The sequence below is a fragment of the Micromys minutus genome (assembly GCF_963924665.1).
Source record: "Micromys minutus genome assembly, chromosome: 32".
Classification (NCBI taxonomy): domain Eukaryota; kingdom Metazoa; phylum Chordata; class Mammalia; order Rodentia; family Muridae; genus Micromys; species Micromys minutus.
The window spans coordinates 2,934,023-2,953,432 of NC_137967.1; the positions used below are offsets into that span (position 1 = coordinate 2,934,023).

A 19,410-nucleotide genomic window follows, 5' to 3' on the forward strand; every position below is an offset into this window, starting at 1 on the left:
ATGCAGATGCACGGTCATTAACCTCAGCTAAGGAAGTGGGTAGAAAAGGAGAGTTTCCCACTGAGATGTGATTAAAATATCAGGTACAATAATAGAGACGAGAGGAAAGAGTGACTTGTCATTTCCCCCTATGTCTTAGCCCTACAGTATGGACAGGGATACCAAAAGCTTGGGGAACCAACAGAAAATTAAGTATATATATATATATATATATATATATATATATATATATATATATATATATATATATATATATATATATATATATATGATAGAGAGAGAGAGAGAGAGAGAGAGAGAGAGAGAGAGAGAGAGAGAGAGAGCGCCTAGTGCCAGGCCCTCATTTTGAATCTCAGTGTTAGGTGGACCCCTCACAAATACCTCCAAATCAGTGTTCACAGGTAAGCCACTAAAATACCATTAGCAAAAAGAAAACATCTTCATCTAACACCCTCCAGTGAGGGACACAGTGATAGAGGATCTGTGAAAAAGGAAAGAAGGACAGTGGAGGGCTTTCTTCAGAACTCAGGGCCAAGCTCTCCACACAATGTTCTAGAGCTTGTAGAAAACCAACCTTTGAACACAGGATAGGACTCAATACACAGACGACTACAGAACCACCTAACAGAGACCTAAACACTAACTGTACAGGTTCAAGTACCTGCCCCTATCACTGCCAATCTTATTGTAGGAAGATGTTCCCTTTCAAAGAATGTGTGCAGGGCTGTGGTTGAAAGACTCAAGTACACAATCAGCCTTCATAGGGTCAAGGGCTTCTCTTCCTATTGATGCCAGATAAGGCCATCCTCTGACTTCATATGTAGCTGGAGCCACGAATCCCTACATGTGTACTTTTTGGTTGGTGGCTTAGTCCCTGGGAGCTCTGGGTGGTCTAGTTAGTTGATATTGTTCTTCCCATGGGGCTGAAATCCCCTTCAGCTCCATCTCCTAGGTCTTCCATTGGGGACCCTGGGCTCAGTCCAGTGCTTGGCTTTGAGTATCTGCACCTGTATTAGTCAGGTGCTGGCAGAACCTCTCGGGGGGCAGCCACACCATGCTCCTGTCAACAGCAGTTCTTGGCATCAGCAGTACTGTGAGGGTTTGAGGATGTGAATAAACATGTACTCACCCAGCAAACCCAGAAAGTGCAAATTCTACCCAAGTTCTGCATGCTGAACCGATTTATTGGAGTGTCCTTCAGGACTATAAATGGGGATTAGAGTGGGATATGTATGAGGGACGACTGAAAGAGCATGGGTGACTCAGGACACCTTTAAAAGGCCACCCTATCACAAATGACAATCCATGAGAGTTGCAGCCTTACTGGTCCAGAAGGACCTGAAGGCAGACAGACATGCTAATTTCAAGAGTTTTCTCCAGGCAGCCTCATCTGCTCAGAAAGTCACAGGAGCCTCCTTTCTACTGCTAGGAAGGGATTTACTTAGAAGGGACGTGCTTCACAAGAGTAGCTCCAAGTCTCCTAGGAGCAGGAGGCTATTGGACAGTCCTACAAAAGAGGTTGTCCTCATGCCCCACAGAAGCCCACGTGCAATCCTGTGGTAGGAAAAGGCTATGCATTCAGTAAGAACCTGACGCCTGTATCATGTCTTAGGCCCCTACTACAGTAATACTGAATCCCGTGTGCTCACGACATTGTTCCATTTTTATCTCTTGCTTTCCTCAGTCTCAGTATCTACCTGCCTCTCCCTCTGTGGAAGTTGTGGCTGTTCTTCACCTACAGATAGAAAGCTTAAATGAGTTGTCCCATTTCCTCTGGCTGCGTGTGTGAGTGCTCACAGTTAGTCCCACCATGACTAGTTTCCAGGCTCTAGGTTTAGCAAGAGATATGGTTACTGAAGCCGAATCTCCAAATTACTGCAACATCCTTAGACTTCTGATGTTCTTGTGATTCGCAGCTACTTTCCACAACATCCTTTGAACTGGGTATTTCTTGTTTCTTTGGGAAGTTAATTGTGTCAAATAATATTCTGCTGGGACAGACAGGTGACGGGATGTTTTGCTGAAGCAGATGCGGGTGAAAGGATGTTTTGCTGAAACAGACCCATGGCAGGATGTGCGGTGTTTAGAAAAATTCTAAATATGACCCCACTGACAGTGGGGGAGGCTCTGGAATTGGCCACTCCAACATGGCTGACAACTCGCGAGAGCTGCAACCTTGGTGTTTTCTGCAGGGCTTGAAGGCAGTAGGACAGGTGAGTTGTAGGACTTCTCCGGGCAACCCCATCTAGCCGCAGAGTCTCAGGATTTTCATTTCCATGTCTAAGAAGGAACCTTTCAGTTAGAAGGGACTTGGATCACAATAGAAACTCCAGAATGCCTAGAAGCAGGAGGTCCTTGACTCTAAACTGGACATGTGATCTTCAGCATGGAGTGAGCTCTGTAGAAGAGACTGCCTTATGAAGTGTCCTCATGCCCCACACAAGAATATATTCTGTTATGTGGTAGAAAATAGCTCCACAGTCAGTAATAACAAGATGACTGTGTGATGCAGTGGCCTTAATACAGTGAGAGTAGACCCCCATGTGCTCACGGCATGGTATGTGGACTTCATTTATTTTTATTTCTGGTGAGGAAAATGAATACAACTGCTCAAGACCTGAAAGTGGAAACAGAAGCAATAAAGAAATCATAAACAAAGGCAAGAAGAAGGAAGAAAACACAGGAAAGAGAACAGGAACCAGAGACACGAGTATCACCAATGCAATACAAGAGACAGAAGAGAGCATCACAGGTATAGAAGATGCGATAGGAGAAACTGATACATTGGTTAAAATAAAAATGTCAAAGCTAAAATGTATGTTCTGACACAAAGCATCAAGGATATCTGTGACATCATGAGCAGACCAAATAAAATCTAGGATAAGTAGGAGTAGAAGAAAAAGAAGGTACCCAGCTCAAAGGCATTGACCTGCATTTCTGTCTTGCTGCTGGGAAACCAGAGTGCGGACAAACTGCTCAGGGAGTGCATATTGAATAGCCATCAGGCTGCTTTTCTTCCTTACTGCTGGGAGGAATTACATAAGGAATTTGGAAACTTCTATCCTCCTGTGTACTTAGATGATATTGAGAACTTTGAAGAGTTTGGGATGAGGCCTGCCAAGAGCCCAAGACAGGGGTGGAATCTGGCTTGGCTCCAAGTGAGTGTCAGGAGTCTGGAAAGCCTTCTACAGAAGACTTAGGCACGGCTCTCTCTATAAAGGCCTCCCCCAACCCCCCATGACAGTCCTTGATGAAGGAGACAGTACTTGCTTATCCAAACTGTTTTATTTATGGTGGATAAGGATGCATACCTCTTATTCAGGGTGGGCCAGAGATTAAATGCCTTCTGCAGAAAGGAATTCTCAGGAAGGGAAGCTCATTGGCTAAATACTTGGGACCTATCTAGATACCTCAGTAGCATAGAGAAAGCTAGGTTTTTATGCTATGAGGTCTGCTTTCATGGTCTTCTTTGTGGGGTGTCATGGTCACTTCCTCCAGGCCAGGGACATGGTCAGGAGCTAACTGTATTTTTTGCTGTCTTCAATTATGAGATTTACCAGGGTCCTGGACTTGCTTCAACATTACCAGTTCTGTATGGTGGCACCATCCACTGCCCCACACAAAGACCCAGAAAATGTCTTTAACAAAATCATAGAAGAAAATTCTCTAACATAAAGTAAGAGATGACTATAAACATACAAGAAGCTTATAGAACAACATATAATTGGACCAAAAAAGAATCCCTCTAAAGTATAATAATCAAAACACTAAAGGTACAGAACAAAGAAAGAATATTTAAATCTCCAAAGAATAAAACAAGTAACATATGACTTCTCAACAAAGACTTAAAAGACAGGTCTTGAACAAATGTCTTACTGACCCTGAGAGACCGCATGATCTTGTTTTTATCTCCTGTTCTCCTAAGTTTTCATATGTCCCTTTTTGCCCCTACTATAGCTCTTCCTCCTCCTCCACCTCCTCCTCCTCCTCCTCCTCATCTTCTTCTTCTTCTTCTTCTTCTTCTTCTTCTTCTTCTTCTTCTTCTTCTTCTTCTTCTTCTTCTTCTTCTTCTTCTTCTTCTTCTTCTTCTTCTTCTTCTTCATGTAGTAGGCTTAAATTAGTTGTTTCATTTTATCCTAATACACATGTGACTATTCAAAGTTAATCTGATTATGTCTGGATTTGTTGTCCTAGTTTAGGAAGAGATGTGTTTAGTGAAACCAAATTCCAAAATACTGTAATATCTTTAAGCCTCATAGATTTTCTTCTCATTCACAGTGATTTTCTTCAACATCTGTAGCCTCTCTTATCATCTTCTCAGAATCAGAAGACAGGAAATAAAAAAGGAACTAAGCTAGAACTTCAGTGTGAAATCTTCACCAAGATGTAAGGACAGCTGAATAAAAACATGTAGCATATTTTAATGGAGAAATGTTGCTATTACCAAGAGTGATAAAATGGAAATAATTTAAGAGAATTCAGAACTGGTTGTAGGTATCTGTGGCTAAAAATATAGTGTTTCCATGGTACTTACATTTCACAGCCAAAACACACACACACACACACACACACACACACACGCACGCACGCACACACACACACACACACACACACACAAACACAGAGGAAATAATGTTACTATGCAATAATCTCAAACTTAAATATCACAGTCTAACACACACACACACACACACACACATACACACACAAACACAAACACAGAGGAAATAATGTTACTATGCAATAATCTCAAACTTAAATATCACAGCCTAACACACACACATACACACACACAAACACAGAGGAAATAATGTTACTATGCAATAATCTCAAATTTAAATAACAACATAAAATAATTGTAAAGATCTTAAAATGGCATCAGATGCCTATTTTAAAAACAGAGCCATTTAAGCTTAAATATAAGTGATGGACAAAGATATGTTATTCTATAAAATAAGTATGTTTTGCATGCTTATAGAATAATTTTTACCAATATTTATAGCAGGGAAAAATCCAGATATAGAACAATTGTTCATGAAACTGTGGCAGTCACATACAAAAATATACTCAACTCTTAAGAGCAAGGACTCCTGGTGATTTGCAGTGGTATGGATGATTTAATGTACATTATGTCATGCTATAGAAGATGAATGTAAGGAGAAAACAATCACATAATCTCATTTAGAAATGGGATGTAATTTACAGTCCATATACAGAGAACAACTTGGTAATGGTCAACAAGTCCTTTGGTGAGGAGTGAGGACAGAGAACACGAAGCAGAGATCAATATTGACCAACACAAATGTAAGATGAAGTAAAATCCTCACTTTAGTTCATTTGTCAATGGCTGTGATTAGACTTTATAAACAGGGCAACTTATCAAAGAAAATATTTAATTAGGGGACCAATAGTTCCGGTGTTAGAGTCCATGAATATCATGGGTGAGATCATGGCAGCAGGCAAGCTTGACAGTGGGGATGTAGCCAATAGCTGACGTGTAATCCACAAGCATGAAACAGTGAGAGAGAGAGAGAGAGAGAGAGAGAGAGAGAGAGAGAGAGAGAGAGAGAGAGAGAGAGAGAGAACCACAAATAAATAGAGTAACAGAGACAGAGAGAGACAGAAAAGACAGAGCGACAAGACAAAAACAGAGAAAGACACGGTGAGCTTGAAGATGAAGACTCCACTGGCTGACTAAAGATTTAAGATTTCTCTTCAGCATAATATATTTGATTACTAAGCAACTTATATAGAAAAGACCATTTCTAAAGTAACTTTTACAATATCTAACAATTCTTTAAGCACTATAAATTTCAGTAATTCAAGAAATGCAGCCCTTCTTTGACCTTCCTGTTGCCCTCCAGTGAAGAATGGGTTTATTAACAATGGCCAACAGCTCTCCTTGTCCCCAGAATACTTGCAAGAAGCCCCATCAGAAAGGCAAAGCCCTCACAAGCACAGCAACAGAAATGGCACAGTTAGCATTTGTATGGCAAGCCCTGTATCTTTCAATCATCACAGAAATGATTGTCTTTTTTTTAACTGGTTGAAGATTAATTAACAAACTGTATAAGGTCATTAAAATAGCTCACAAAAATTAAAAAAAAAAGTTCTCTCAAGACCATTTCCATTTAATCAAAGCAGCTGTCATCTGCCACACTAGACTGTCTCCAGTTCTTCATGATTTTCTTAAGAACTACTCTCAACAACTTCCTCCTCAGGAGTGTCCTGCATGGCTCGCTCCAGATACAGCTTGAGAGTCTTCATCTTGAATTTACTATCGTGTTTAATAGACCCAACGAGGAAGTAAATGATGGGGTTGACACTGCTGTTAATACAGGATAGAAAAATCATCTCATCAAAGAAATCACAGTGTCTCTTAATCCATTGGTCAAGGAGCCAGTAGAGCCCAAAGGGAAGACCAAAGATCAGGAAGAACAGCACCGTGAATGCAATGGTCACGTAGAGCCTGGTCACAGGAATCTTCTGGGAGCCACAGAAGATCCTGACAAGAAGGATGAGGCTGGACCCACAGAGAACCACAAATAAAAAAATTGTCCATACAGTAATGATGATATCAAATGTTTGACACCAAAGAGAGTTGGGATCATGAAACAGTAACAGGCATGCCTTCCCATCCAGGAATGCAAACATCAGGGACAGAGCCCAAAGCAAGACACAGATGACAGCTGATGTGTGTCTTGGGCGTTGACAGCGATACCAGATGGGCCACATGACGGACAGGCAGCGTTCGACGCTAATGGCTGTGAGAATGCTCAGGCCTGACAGATACGGAAATGTTGGCACGAAAATTAAAAATGTTAGGAAGTCATTGGAAATGTAGTCAATGGTGCAAATGAGAACAAGGACACAAAACACAAACTGAAAGAACAGGAAAAAGGAGTCAGCCACAGCCAGGTTGAGGATGTAGACGAAGAAGGAATTCCTGTGCAGCTGGAAGCCCAGAAACCACAGAACTATGGCATTTAGTACCATCCCAAACAGGGAAATGATGAGGGAAAGCAAAATCATGGTTTGGAACTTGATTTCACAATCTTTAGTGTCATTGATTCCACCAAGTGCTCTGATGTTAATCTCCAAGGTTGACATGCTTAGATTCTTGCTTAAGAAATCCCCAGTACTGTTCCTGGAACAAAATAAACAAACAAAATACATGAGCACATGCTATGAACTCTCTGATTCAGGAACATCCTGCTTTGTGCTAATTACTGACCTGGTTCATAAGAAGGATAAACAGGGGTAGAGTGATTAAATAATTTCTCTAAACCAGTATTTCTGGAGCCTTAGTCTATATCAAGATTGCATTTCTCGGCACTTTCTATAACCCATGTCCTGTACAGATATTAGTATAGTTGTGCCCCCAGTACAGACACTCAGTTCCTCAGGTTGTGTCAGAAAGAGATCTCTGAACCCAATTTCCTAAGGCTGTTTCTTCTCTGCTACATGAACTCAAGAACCAGAAGAATGACCCACAGCTGCTCTCAGTCCTGGCAGGAGTAGACTATCGAATGGACAAATGTGGAAATTTGTCATGGGGAGTGACAGTCATAAGGGAAATGCTAAGTACTGTTAAGACCAGAATGAAAAGAAGCGGCCATATAGGCTGGCGCAACCCAGTCTTCACTTCAGATCTGAAATTAGAAAGCAGGAAAGTCTTTAAGGACATTTAGCACATTTATATTGTCTGTCGCTATACCACAAGTTTACATTTCTCTACTGAGTTGCATTGAGTAACTGAGAATTTTTACTGATTTATTATTATTCAAAATTATTTATATGTATATATAATCATATACATAAAAATTATATATGTCACAATTATTCACAAATAAGCATCTTAAACCCAACAGTAGCTACAAATTTAAATAAAATGTTTTTGCAAATATTTTAGAACAAGTGCCACAAAATACATAGAAGAATGAAGAAAATATCATCACTTATGATTGTGTCTGAGAAAGACCTAGTTTGTTTGAAATAATTGTTTATGCTGCAAAATCGATAATGAAGGAAATTTTCATTGCCCAGCAAACAAAGAAATGTTTATTAGATGGCTATGTTGATGACCTCGAAGTATTTCAGCCCAAAATTTAGGCTTTGATTTTGAGATTGAGTGAATTTCTAACATTCTTGAGTGATAATAAAAGCTAATTTTGAGAAAAATAAAAAAGAAAGAGAAGAATGCAACAACTTGGAAAACTCATGATACAACTCATAGACCACATGAAGCTCAAAAAGAAGGAAGACCAAAGTGTGGATGCTCCAGTCCTACTTAAAAGAGGGAAATAATAAAATAATTATTATTTTATATTTTATATAAAAGAGGGAGGTAAAGGGTGGGAGGGACTTGGGAGGAAGAGGGGAAGGAAAGGGAAAAGTGGGACAGGATCAGGAGTGGGGGGAGATGGGGGAGATGTACAGAGGGTCAGCAAATCCACAGAGGTGTGTAGTAATGGGGGATGGGGAACTGGGGTAGCCACCAAAAATCCCCAGATGGTAGAAAAGCAAGAGGCTCCCAGGACCCAACAGGGATGACATTAGCTGAACTACTCAACAAAGGGAGGGAGAACCTGTAGAGACTGCATCCAGAGGTTAGGCACAGCCCCTGGTTGAGGGATGGGGACAACCACCCTTCTCAAAAAATTTAATCCAGAATTGTTCTTGTATAAAGGAACTACAGGGACAAAGAGTGGAGCAGAGACTGAAGGAAAGGCCACGCAGAGATTGCCCCACCTGGGGATCCATCCCATGTGCAGCCACCAAATTCAGATACTATTGTTGATTCTAAGAAGCACTTGCTGACAGGAGGTCTCCTGAGAGGCTCTGCCAGAGCCTTACCAATAAAGATGCAGGTGCTTACAACCAACCATCAGACTGAGCATAGGGGGGACTCCAATGCAGGTGTTAGGGGAGGGACTGAAGAAGCTGAATGGCTTTGCAACCCCATAGGAAGAACAGCAATATCAACCAGCCAGACCCCTCAGAGCTCCCAGGGACTAAACCATCAACCAAAGAAAATACATAGAGGGACCCAGGGCTCTAGCTGCATATGTAGCAGAGGATGGCCTTATCTGGTATCAGTGGGAGGGGAGGCCCTTGGTCTTGTGAAGGTTCGATGCCCCAGTGTAGGGGAAATGCTTCGGCATCGAGGTAAAAGTGGGTGGGGGACCCCCTCATAGAAGCAGTAGGAAGGGGGATGAGATAGGAGGTTTGTGGAGGAGAAACTGGGAAAAAAGATAATATTTGAAATATAAACAAAATAACCAATAAAAATGATTAATGGAAAAAGATAAAAAGAAAAGTAAAAAAAGATGAAAAGTGAGTTTACAGGTAAATACTTCATGTACCTGTGGAAATCGGTTTTGAGTAGTCATGAATTGTTAGACAGATATCTTGTGATACACACATACATATGTATGGATATATCCATAAATGTGTGGATAAATTGTGTGTATATTTGTACATTTATGTGCATGTATGTATTATGTGTGTATGGATGTTTGTGTATAATATCAAGGAGTAACCAGGGACCCAAAATCTGCACTGCATATTCTTTCTTTCCCCATCATAACTATATGTTCTGTCTTTATTACTCAAAACACTATATACACACACTGTGTGTACAAATCTTATAGAATAAGTTGGTACTGATGTGAAAGCTTCTTGCCCTGCTGAGTAGCTCTCACAGTCCAAGAAGATGATATGAAGGCTCCTGTGGGACAAACCATATCTATGGTCTTATTCTATGAGACCAACCTGCCGGGTCAGATACATACCCATGTGCAATTGTGGCAGTATAGTTTTGGAGATAACTATCTGCATTATGATTGGATTTCAAGCCATAGGAAATAGTATCTACTTAGCTTTGGAAAGCAGATACAAAAGCCACGATTGGGGAGATCATACACACCATAGTGAGGCTGAGTTCTGCTTTTGAACTAAATAGGCATAGCACTGAGTTGCTCTCCGAATATTTATCTTTACACCGATGTATAGATGTTACATGCGGCCTCATTCAGAGAAGTTTCTTTTTCAACATAATCGTTGTAAATAGATTTGTGACACCACAGGCTATCGAGGATAAATAACTGTTGAGGGTTTAGCTCTAAGAAAAGTCATTTAGATTATCTTTCCTTAGTCTCTGGTAACTTTGCAGAAGAAAAAAAAAGAACAAATATGTAAGAGCAGGAAAAAATAAGAAGAGTTTGAAAATGGCACCTCCACACCAAGATATATTTATCTAGTCACAGATTCAGAGCTCTTGGGAATACCCACAACTGTGCACAGAAATTTTCCAACTAACAGCCCGGCATGGGTTTTGGAAGGGTTACCTCTCTGAGCGCATTAATTGACTAACAGCAGTCTCAAGGATAGGATAAAGCATTGCCTTCCTTCAGGTACTCACTAGCAACCAAAGGAGGTCCCAAGAGATCGTTCAAATCACCCAACTGATATACATGATACATATTATAAAACAAAACTAGAAATCGTAATCTCGAAAAGGATGGGGGGATATTGACAGAGATGGAGGGGTATTGGGGAGAACAATTAGAGTACATTGTGGCATAAAAGAAATGATCAGAGAACAAAATAAATCAATATTCATTGCCTAGAGCAAAACACAGGATCTGCGCCATCAGAGTAAAAGGCAGATTTGAGTGCAGATGACTTCTAATTTACAACACTTGATGAAGCTCCACACTCCATGTCATTTTTATAGTTTGGAGATAAGTTAAACATGCCATGCAACTTTTCATAAATATGTACATTATTCATAAATTATATTAATTGAGTTGCTTGCAATCATTCATTTTTTGAGCACATATTTACTTTTTATTGGTTATTTTATTTATTTACTTTTCAAATGTCTCCCTTCCCAGTCTCCCCCCTGCACACTCTTTCTCCTTCACCTCTAAGAAGGTGATTTCCCACCCATCTACCCACTGCTGTCTTACCCCTCTATTATCTTCCTATGCTGGGGCAACAAGCCTGCACACATATGTTTCTTAGTGAGATAGAAACACACAAAGAAATGTACTCTCTTCACTGCAGAAATAACAGGTGATTGGGGTACTAACGAGGATCCCTGGATACCCCCACTTCAAGATGTAATTAAACAGTCACAGAGTAAGAAAAATGGGTAATAGTTTTGGAAAGAAGGTCTCAGAAAGTGTCTTACCTTCCCTCCATTCTTATGTGTGGTGATAAGGAGACGTACCAAACAGATACGTCTCCTGAGCCGGCTGTCAATAAGAAACTTGCTTAGTAGAGAGACTGCATGGAACCTGGTCCTTGCGGGCAGTTTCTCAGGCGAAGAATGACCTGTGGGTTGCTGCACTTGGATCTGCCCTGAATGTCATTCCTTTGAGTCACACTCTTCATAAACCTGTTATCAACAATTGGCCAGCATCCTATCTCTTGTTTTCTGGTCATACCATCCCCTGTGGCTCCTCTTCCCTGTTAGTGCTTTTCTTCTTCACTTCTTGTATCCAGAAACAAGCAATGTCAAGTAATGGGAGATCCGAGTATCAGATCTAAATTTATGTTTCCGCGACTAAACAGTGAAGAAGACAAGCCATGAGGACAAGGATCGAATCAGGCAGAATCGTAACGGGAAAATACATCAGTTAGGAGTTTAAGTTTTGAAACGAGAAGATTTCCTTCTGTAGGAAATCTAGTCTAAGCAAGGATCCAGGAAATGTGTGGCCTGCAGGCTCCTGGGACTCCTCCTCCTTACCGCTACCTTGGCCAAGTACGAGGTCAACTCAGCACACAGCAGTGGGATCGAGAAGAAAGAACTCAAGATGTTGTCTGCAGAGACCTGTCTAAGTTTGCTTCTCCAAAGGTAGAAATAAAGGAAATGAAAAAAAGCAGCAGAGAAGAACACATCTTTAATAAAATTCATGCAATTAGACTGGGAAGGGAGGAAAAAGAGAAACAGATCAAAAGTAAGACAGTGGTGATTCGGTTGTAGTGACTGCTGAGTTGGTGTGCCTGGCCTCTGGAAAAGCAAGGGAAGGATCCAGGTTGGCTTGGTCTCTAAACTAAGTCTCCTCAGTAATTCCCACATCTCTTTTTAAATGAGGCAGAATATTTTCATCAGCTATTTTGCAAAGGCAAGATTAGTAGCTACAGGACGTTTTAAATATTTCTAAATGTTGCTCTGTGTGTGTAGGCTTGGATTGCATTGATAAAGTGGAAGCTCTTACAAATACTTATTATACACATGTCTGCATAATCAATTAATACCAGACCTAGATGTCCACAGTCTTCCTCTATCACTCTTCCTTTTATATCTTGAATCAAGGACTTCCACAAGAAACCAGAAGTGACCCATTGAGCTATTCTCCTTAACCCTTTTCCCCAGAATCTCTTAACTGCTAAGACCATAAGCAGGCTACCAACCTTTATCAGTGTGGGCACTTGGGGTTTAAACTTGGTTGTTTAAATTTTCATGGCAAGTGCTTTACCCACTGAGCCATTTCCCATGTCCAATTAGAACATTTTTTTTAATGAGGAGAAAATCCTACTTCATCCTCTCCTAAACATACATTAATTTTAAGACATGGGATTATATACTGGGTTTGCCAGTTTATTTGTATTAGAAAGGTTGTTTAGTTGTTTGGGCTGTATCGTTAGACGGTTGGCTGTCTGGCTGGTTGGTGGTTGGTTGTTTCATTGGTTGGTGACTTGGAAATCTTCATATTCAGGAAACAGCATATATATATATATATATTTTATACATTTATACACATACATGCAGATCGTTTTGGTGGTCTGCAATGTAAATTTTACCTTCCATACAATAATGTAATTAACTTCATATTCTATAATACTTTGTATACTAAGTGTCAACTTAAGTTTAATTAGTACATTTACAAAATTAGTTTAAGCTTGTCTAAATTAATTTAAATTACTCATATCCCCATATGATATTTTAGTAGATTTTTTCTTTATGACGTCTGCTCCTTGATCTCGATCCTGTCAAAGATGCGTGAACTCTGTAATGCGCTCAGTGGTAGTATTACAATTTCTTGATTTTTGTTAAGGGAATATGAAAGAAGAATTGAGTGTGTGTGTATATATGATGTAAAACTGTGAATTGTTGTGATATATACATCCTTACTAGTAGTTGAAAGTAATGGAAGCTAAGGAAAAATCTATCTCCAAATGTAAAGATGATAACTTTTTAGAGTAACATGAATAAGAATCATAGCATATAGATGTTTATATTTTTGGTGCTAATTTATTGACAGGTTTGCGCATAATTAATCAACTATGGGTACTGCATCAATGTTTTTTCCACATCATTAATTTCATTTTTTTTCATTTTATATTGATTAGCTGGGGATGTGTTTTAAGAACTTCCAACAATCAAGAAGAGTACCTTTTGTGGGGACAGATGTAAATAAAGGTTTTCATATTAATGAGACAGAAATTAGAGAAAAGTGAATGAAATTCATTTCAAATGTAACATTCATTAGCAGCTGTGAACTAAGGGAAGTGGGACCTTCCTGCAATGCTTGCAGCATTTTGCAAGAGAGGAGAATGTTCAAAAGTTCAGACATTTCTAGACCCAAGAATTGGTAAAGTTTATACAGGGATGAAGTAAACCCCTAATAAGTTGATTTTAGGGATGTTAATGCCACATTTGATTAATGGCCTTATCTTTTTTTAATTATCCAGATGTTTGTTATCTTAACCATCATAAGATAGGAGTGAAAAAAAACCCTCTAAACTGACAAGAGCTTTGTCTGTTAAAACGTATCTGTCTACCCAGAGCAGAAACTATCAGCATTCCACCGTTTCTCGCCTTTCCAGGGTTCCCAGCAGAAGACTAGCTCTACAGTAACCATAGTAACCTAGGAGGCTTGTCATTTATGAGGTGATGACATTGAGTTAAGAGTCAACACAGAAATAGCTGAGGTTGTTTGCACACCTACTGAAAGGGGAAAGATTAGTGAACCCCAACTACAACCGAGAAAGTTTCCAAGTCCACCTGAACCTAAAAGAGTATGGCACAACAGTTGCATAAAACCCGGCTACCAACAGGAGACAACAGTAACATGAGCATCCCACAAAGCTTTGTGATACATATCTGCCTGGAACCTCCAAGTCCGGAGGAAACAAATAGTAAAATTATCAGCCACAGTTTGTGATGAAAGAACTTGACAAATGCAATTAATAACCAACTGTTTGAAGGATTCAGCCACATCAGGTTTTACAGTATACTAAGCAACAGAGAGAGCATCTACCACTGGAGGAATGTTAGCTAACCTGTGTTTTATATAGAATTAGTGATGCTATATGTGGTCCAAGATGAACAGAACAGGCGATGCTGGGTGGTAATGAATGTGCTCAGGACTGTAGTGTAGGGAGAACATGACACATCGGTGATGAATCAAGAGATGAAGACATTATGATGCAAAAGGTGATTGTGAGTTTTTATCGTGGTACCCGATGAGGTAGAGTCAGCCAATAAAAGCTTGAAAACTCCTTCCAGTCTCCATCTTCTGCCAGAGCTGGAGCTGTCTCATGGCCCTTCAGACCCAAAACCTGCCCGCAGAGAGCTGGTCTGCCAGGGATGAGATCACTCCTAAGTCCACAGGTGAGACCTCACTTTCTTTCCACTGACTGTCCAAAGAGAGACACCAGAAGCACACAGGGTGGAGGAACCACTGAGAAGTCTGGGACAGGACCCTTCTGATCTCCATTTGCACCCAGAGCTAAGGCTTTCCCACAAAAAATTTCTTAAAGAGGTAGAGGAAAACACAATGAAACAGGTGAAGGAATTGAACAAAACCATCAATGATCTAAAAAAATGGAAATAGAAACAATAAAGACATCACAAAGAAAGACAACACTGGAGATAGAAAACCTAGGAAAAAAAAATCAGGAGTCATAGACACAAGCATCACTAAAAGAATACAAGAGATGGAAGAGAAAATCTCAGGGGCAGAAGATACCATAGAAAACACTGACAGAACAGTCAAAGAAAATGCAAAAAGCTCCTAACCTCAAACATCCAGTAAATCCAGGCACAATTCAAAGATCAAATCTAAGGACAATATGTACGGAAGAGAGTAAAAATTCCCAACTTATAGGGTCAGTAAATATCTTGAACAAAAGTTATAGAAGAAAATTTCCTTAACCTAAAGAAAGAGATGCCCACGAGTGTAAAAATAAAATAAAATAAATCATTTATATTTAGAATATGGTAAAGTGAGATGTCTTCCTTCATAAAAATGTTTCTAAGTAGATTTGAGAGATAGTTCAGAGAGGAAAACACTTGCTGTGCCATTGTGAGAGTCTGAATTTAAATCCCCATCACCCATATTGATGAAGACCGGTAGTCGGCCTATTTTCTCAGCACATGGGAGTCTCTGGGGAAAAAGAGTTAAAGAGAACAGCTCAGTAGATAAGTTATGGTTTCAAGTGGAGACTCCTGGTTTAAGATATAAGAAGAGGCTTAGAGGAGTAACCCAGACTTTGAGCTCTGGTTGCCACCAGTATGTATACACATATGTATGAATATTTATAAGAGCATCTATTTTACCAATGTACATAAAATTTACATACAAAGAACATTATTTTTAAAATTTGAAATGTCTTATATCTACTAAATTTGCTTTTGCAAAAATAGTTCATAAAAGTATTTAGCACCATGAAAACATGAAGCAGGAATTACCAAGGAGACATAGATCTGAGATCAAACAGATACAGCTCATTTCTTTCCTGTTTTCTCCAAGGTGAGTCACTCCTCATTACTATTCACCCCTCGCTGCAACCGAATAAATCTCTTGGTTTTGATCTGTTTCCCTTTTTCTTCCTTCCCATTCTAGTTGTCTTACTATTTTTTTTTATTAAAGGTTTATCTACTTCTGCTATCTTTTTGCTTTCCTTCATTACTACCTTTGCAGAAGTAAGTTTATCCAGCACTCTTGCAGACCACACCGTGAGTTCTTTTTTAAGGCCTTGTTGTTGAGTGAGAAGTTGGCCTCATTCTTAATCATCTTAGTAGTAAGGAGGATGTTCCAGGAGCCTGAAGGGTACACATTCGTAAAATCCTTCCCTGGCTGAGTTTCTGACCCAAGGAATGCTTCTACTTTAGAAACCGAGACTCCTACCTGATATATTTCAAGTCACTATTCTGCAAGTTCATCACATTTGGTCATTATCCTTATGTTTATGGCCCCATTGTCCAGCTTTACAAACACAGTGCTTTGTGTGATAGAGATGCATCACTGGCTAACATTGTTTGAGTCTGCTCACCTTCTAGATGCAAAAGGTTAGTAAAAAGAAACAGGCGCTAAGGGTTAAGAGGAGCCCTCGGGTTCTTATAACCAAAGGACAGGGAATAGGAGCCAGGCCCAATGTTCAGAACGGTCCCACGAACAGCATGACGCAGAGGAGTGACACTCAGTGCAGATCGGAGTGCAGGAAGTCACAGATCTTCCTTCCCCTTTTGAATATTCTTTCTCAGGCAACGTTTCTCGGCAGTCTAAGTGCTGGGATGTATTCACACTGACAACGGACTCAGAGGACTCTTCTCTGCCACAGACCAGCATAAAAACATCTCCCATAAGAAGAATAGAGCAAAGGTAAGATGCCCTTTGGAGACCTTCTTCGCAAACTATTATCTATTTTTTATAGTCTGTGACTTCATGCCTATACATGGAGGTGGAAAACCCAAAAAGCATCATGTGTTTCTGCAGAAGGACCCACCAAAGGCCTCATGACAGCACTGTAGGTTTGTAGAATGGGTTGAGGGAAGACAGTGAACCACAGCTATGCTTTTCCAACTCTGCTCTCATTCCAACTACTCATGCTGCCTCTATGACGATAATTCTGCCCCTTTCTTTGATTTAGCAAGGATAGGTTCACAGGCACTGTCTATTAAACCCCAGCCTGTCGGTCCCCCAACTACCTGTGTTTTCTGCAAGGGAAAGTTTCCATTCCTTTGTGCATTTCAGACTCAGTAGGCAACAGCTGGTCTAAAATTGAGTGACTGTGAGGAACACAATTATAATTCACCAGTAATGTACATATTTGGGGAAAGTTACATGAGGTGTTTAGCCTATTTACAACCCAAATAAGGAACTTGTAGTGTGGAGCTCTATCTGAACCGAGAAGTGGCTGTTGCTGTGATAGCAATGTGCCTGTGTTCTGTCCCCAGGCATTAACTATTGATCAGTTTTGGGATTTTTGGACGTTTGATTTAAGCATACGGTGTACTCTGATGACTCTTCCAAGCTCTATCCATGATTCTTCACATCTCTACCAACCTCTCTGACTACCAGGTCCCTTTTTTTTTTTGCAATAATGATATTTATTTTTGTTTTATAAAATTTCTCCCATATGTGAGTGGCCGAATTGAACTATCTATTGGTACTTGACTTGATTACTAGTGGGAACTTGAGTGATAGAAATGATTTCCCCTCTCCTCCAATCTGTTGTTAGTCAATTATTCAGCTTCCAGAGGTAGCCCTCCCAGAATCCACCCTCCATCAATGCCTGGCTAGTGATATAGCAACTATATAATGATTTGGAAACTATATATAGTGATATAGTGATTGATGTCCTCAAAGACGTTTCTTCTTTCAAGTTTCAGATCTGAACTGGAGACTGAGTCACACTAGCTCTGGTTCTTTTCACACCGGTCTCAGTGTGACTTGGCATTCCATTCACAAATGTCATTCACGAGTTTTATATTCTCCCCTTAGATGGATCCCCCCACCCCCGGCCAGGACTAGGAGCAGCTGTTGGTTCTGCTTCTGGCTTCTGGGTTCCTGCAGCAGAAGAGAACCATCCTTACAAAGGAAAGAAAGGTCCAGAGTTCTATTTCCTTCTGGCACAGCCTCACACACTGAGATTCTATATGGGGGCCACCAACTACTCTCATACCATTAACGGTCATAGATTATAGATAGGCCAAATAAATACAAAGTGCATTTAAACTAAGTCTCCGGAGATACTGGTATAAATAAATCACTTAATTTCTAGAGTCCTGTTTCTCCTTCTTATGAACCAGGTCAGGCATTACCTCATAGTTCCCGAATCATAGTTCGCAGCGTGTACTCACGTATTTTTATTCTGTTGTCATTTTAGGAACATGAGTGGAGATCTCCTAAGCAAAAATCTAAGCATCTCAGCCCGGGGAACTAACATCACAGTGATGAATGGAAGCTACTACATTGATACGTCAGTTTGTGACATCAAGATCCAAGCCATGCTTTTGCTTTCCCTCATCGTTTCCCTGGTTGGGATGGTACTAAATGCCATAGTGCTGTGGTTCCTGGGCTTCAGGATGCACAGGAATGTCTTCTCTGTCTACATTCTCAACCTGGCTATGGCTGACTTTCTCTTCCTGTGCTTTCAGTTTGTTAATTGTCTTCTCTTTCTCATTTACATCTTTTACTCAATCGAAATCGAAATCCCTTTGTTTTTTTATGTTGTGCCAACATTTGCTTATCTTTCTGGTCTGAGCATTCTCAGCACCATGAGCATCGAGCGCTGCCTGTCCGTCATGTGGCCCGTCTGGTATCGCTGTAAACGTCCAAGACACACATCAGCTATCACATGTTTCTCGCTTTGGGCTCTGTCCCTGTTTCTGGGTCTCCTGGAAGGGAAAGTATGTGGCTTACTGTTTAACAGTGTTGACTTTTATTGGTGTGAAACATTTGATGTCATCGCTACTGTATGGTCAATTGTTTTATTTGTTGTTCTCTGTGGGTCCAGCCTCACCCTGCTTGTCAGGATATTCTGCGCCTCACAGCAGATTCCTGTGACCAGGCTGTATGTGACCATTGCACTCACGGTCCTGGTCTTCCTGATCTTTGGTCTTCCCTTTGGGATCTATTGGCTCCTCTATCAATGGGTTAGCAATTTTCATTATGTTAAAATTTGTGATTTTTTTCACGAGATACTATTCCTGTCCTGTGTTAACAGCTGTGCCAACCCCATCATTTACTTCCTTGTTGGCTCCATTAGGCACCGCAGGTTCAGGAGAAAGACTCTCAAGCTATTTCTTCAGAGAGCCATGCAAGACACTCCCGAGGAGGAAGAAGGTGGAGATAAAACTGAAGAACTGGAAAACAGTCCTGAGCAGCAGCTGAGAGCTGCTTGATCAGACAAAAATGGTTTTGAGAGAAATATATTTTCTTATCTGTGTGGACCATTTTTACCACCTTGTTCAATTTGTTACCTCATCTTTAACTGGTTAACTAAAACAACAACTTTTGTAGAAGTTGAGATATATGGGAATAAATACTGATGGCAGCATTCCTAAAGCCGTGTTACTCAGGGCTTCACCATCTCCTTTTTATGGGGCTCCGTGTAAGTGTTCTGTGGTAGAGAAGTGTTCCTACTGTTGACAAACTCTCCTTCATTAGA

General features: G+C 40.4%; 2 protein-coding genes across 2 annotated transcripts; one reads left to right on the forward strand and one right to left on the reverse strand.

Moving 5' to 3' along the window:
• Positions 1-6,189: 6,189 nt before the first annotated feature.
• LOC308414057 (mas-related G-protein coupled receptor member B2-like) lies at positions 6,190-7,110 on the reverse strand (the record flags this gene model as incomplete). Its single annotated transcript, XM_080909233.1, has 1 exon — positions 6,190-7,110. The coding sequence occupies one exon, from the start codon at positions 7,108-7,110 to the stop codon at positions 6,190-6,192; it is 921 nt and encodes a 306-aa protein (XP_080765359.1).
• An 11,020-nt stretch (positions 7,111-18,130) lies between these two features.
• Positions 18,131-19,144, forward strand: LOC308414058 (mas-related G-protein coupled receptor member B2-like; the record flags this gene model as incomplete). Its single annotated transcript, XM_080909234.1, has 1 exon — positions 18,131-19,144. The coding sequence occupies one exon, from the start codon at positions 18,131-18,133 to the stop codon at positions 19,142-19,144; it is 1,014 nt and encodes a 337-aa protein (XP_080765360.1).
• Positions 19,145-19,410: the final 266 nt, after the last annotated feature.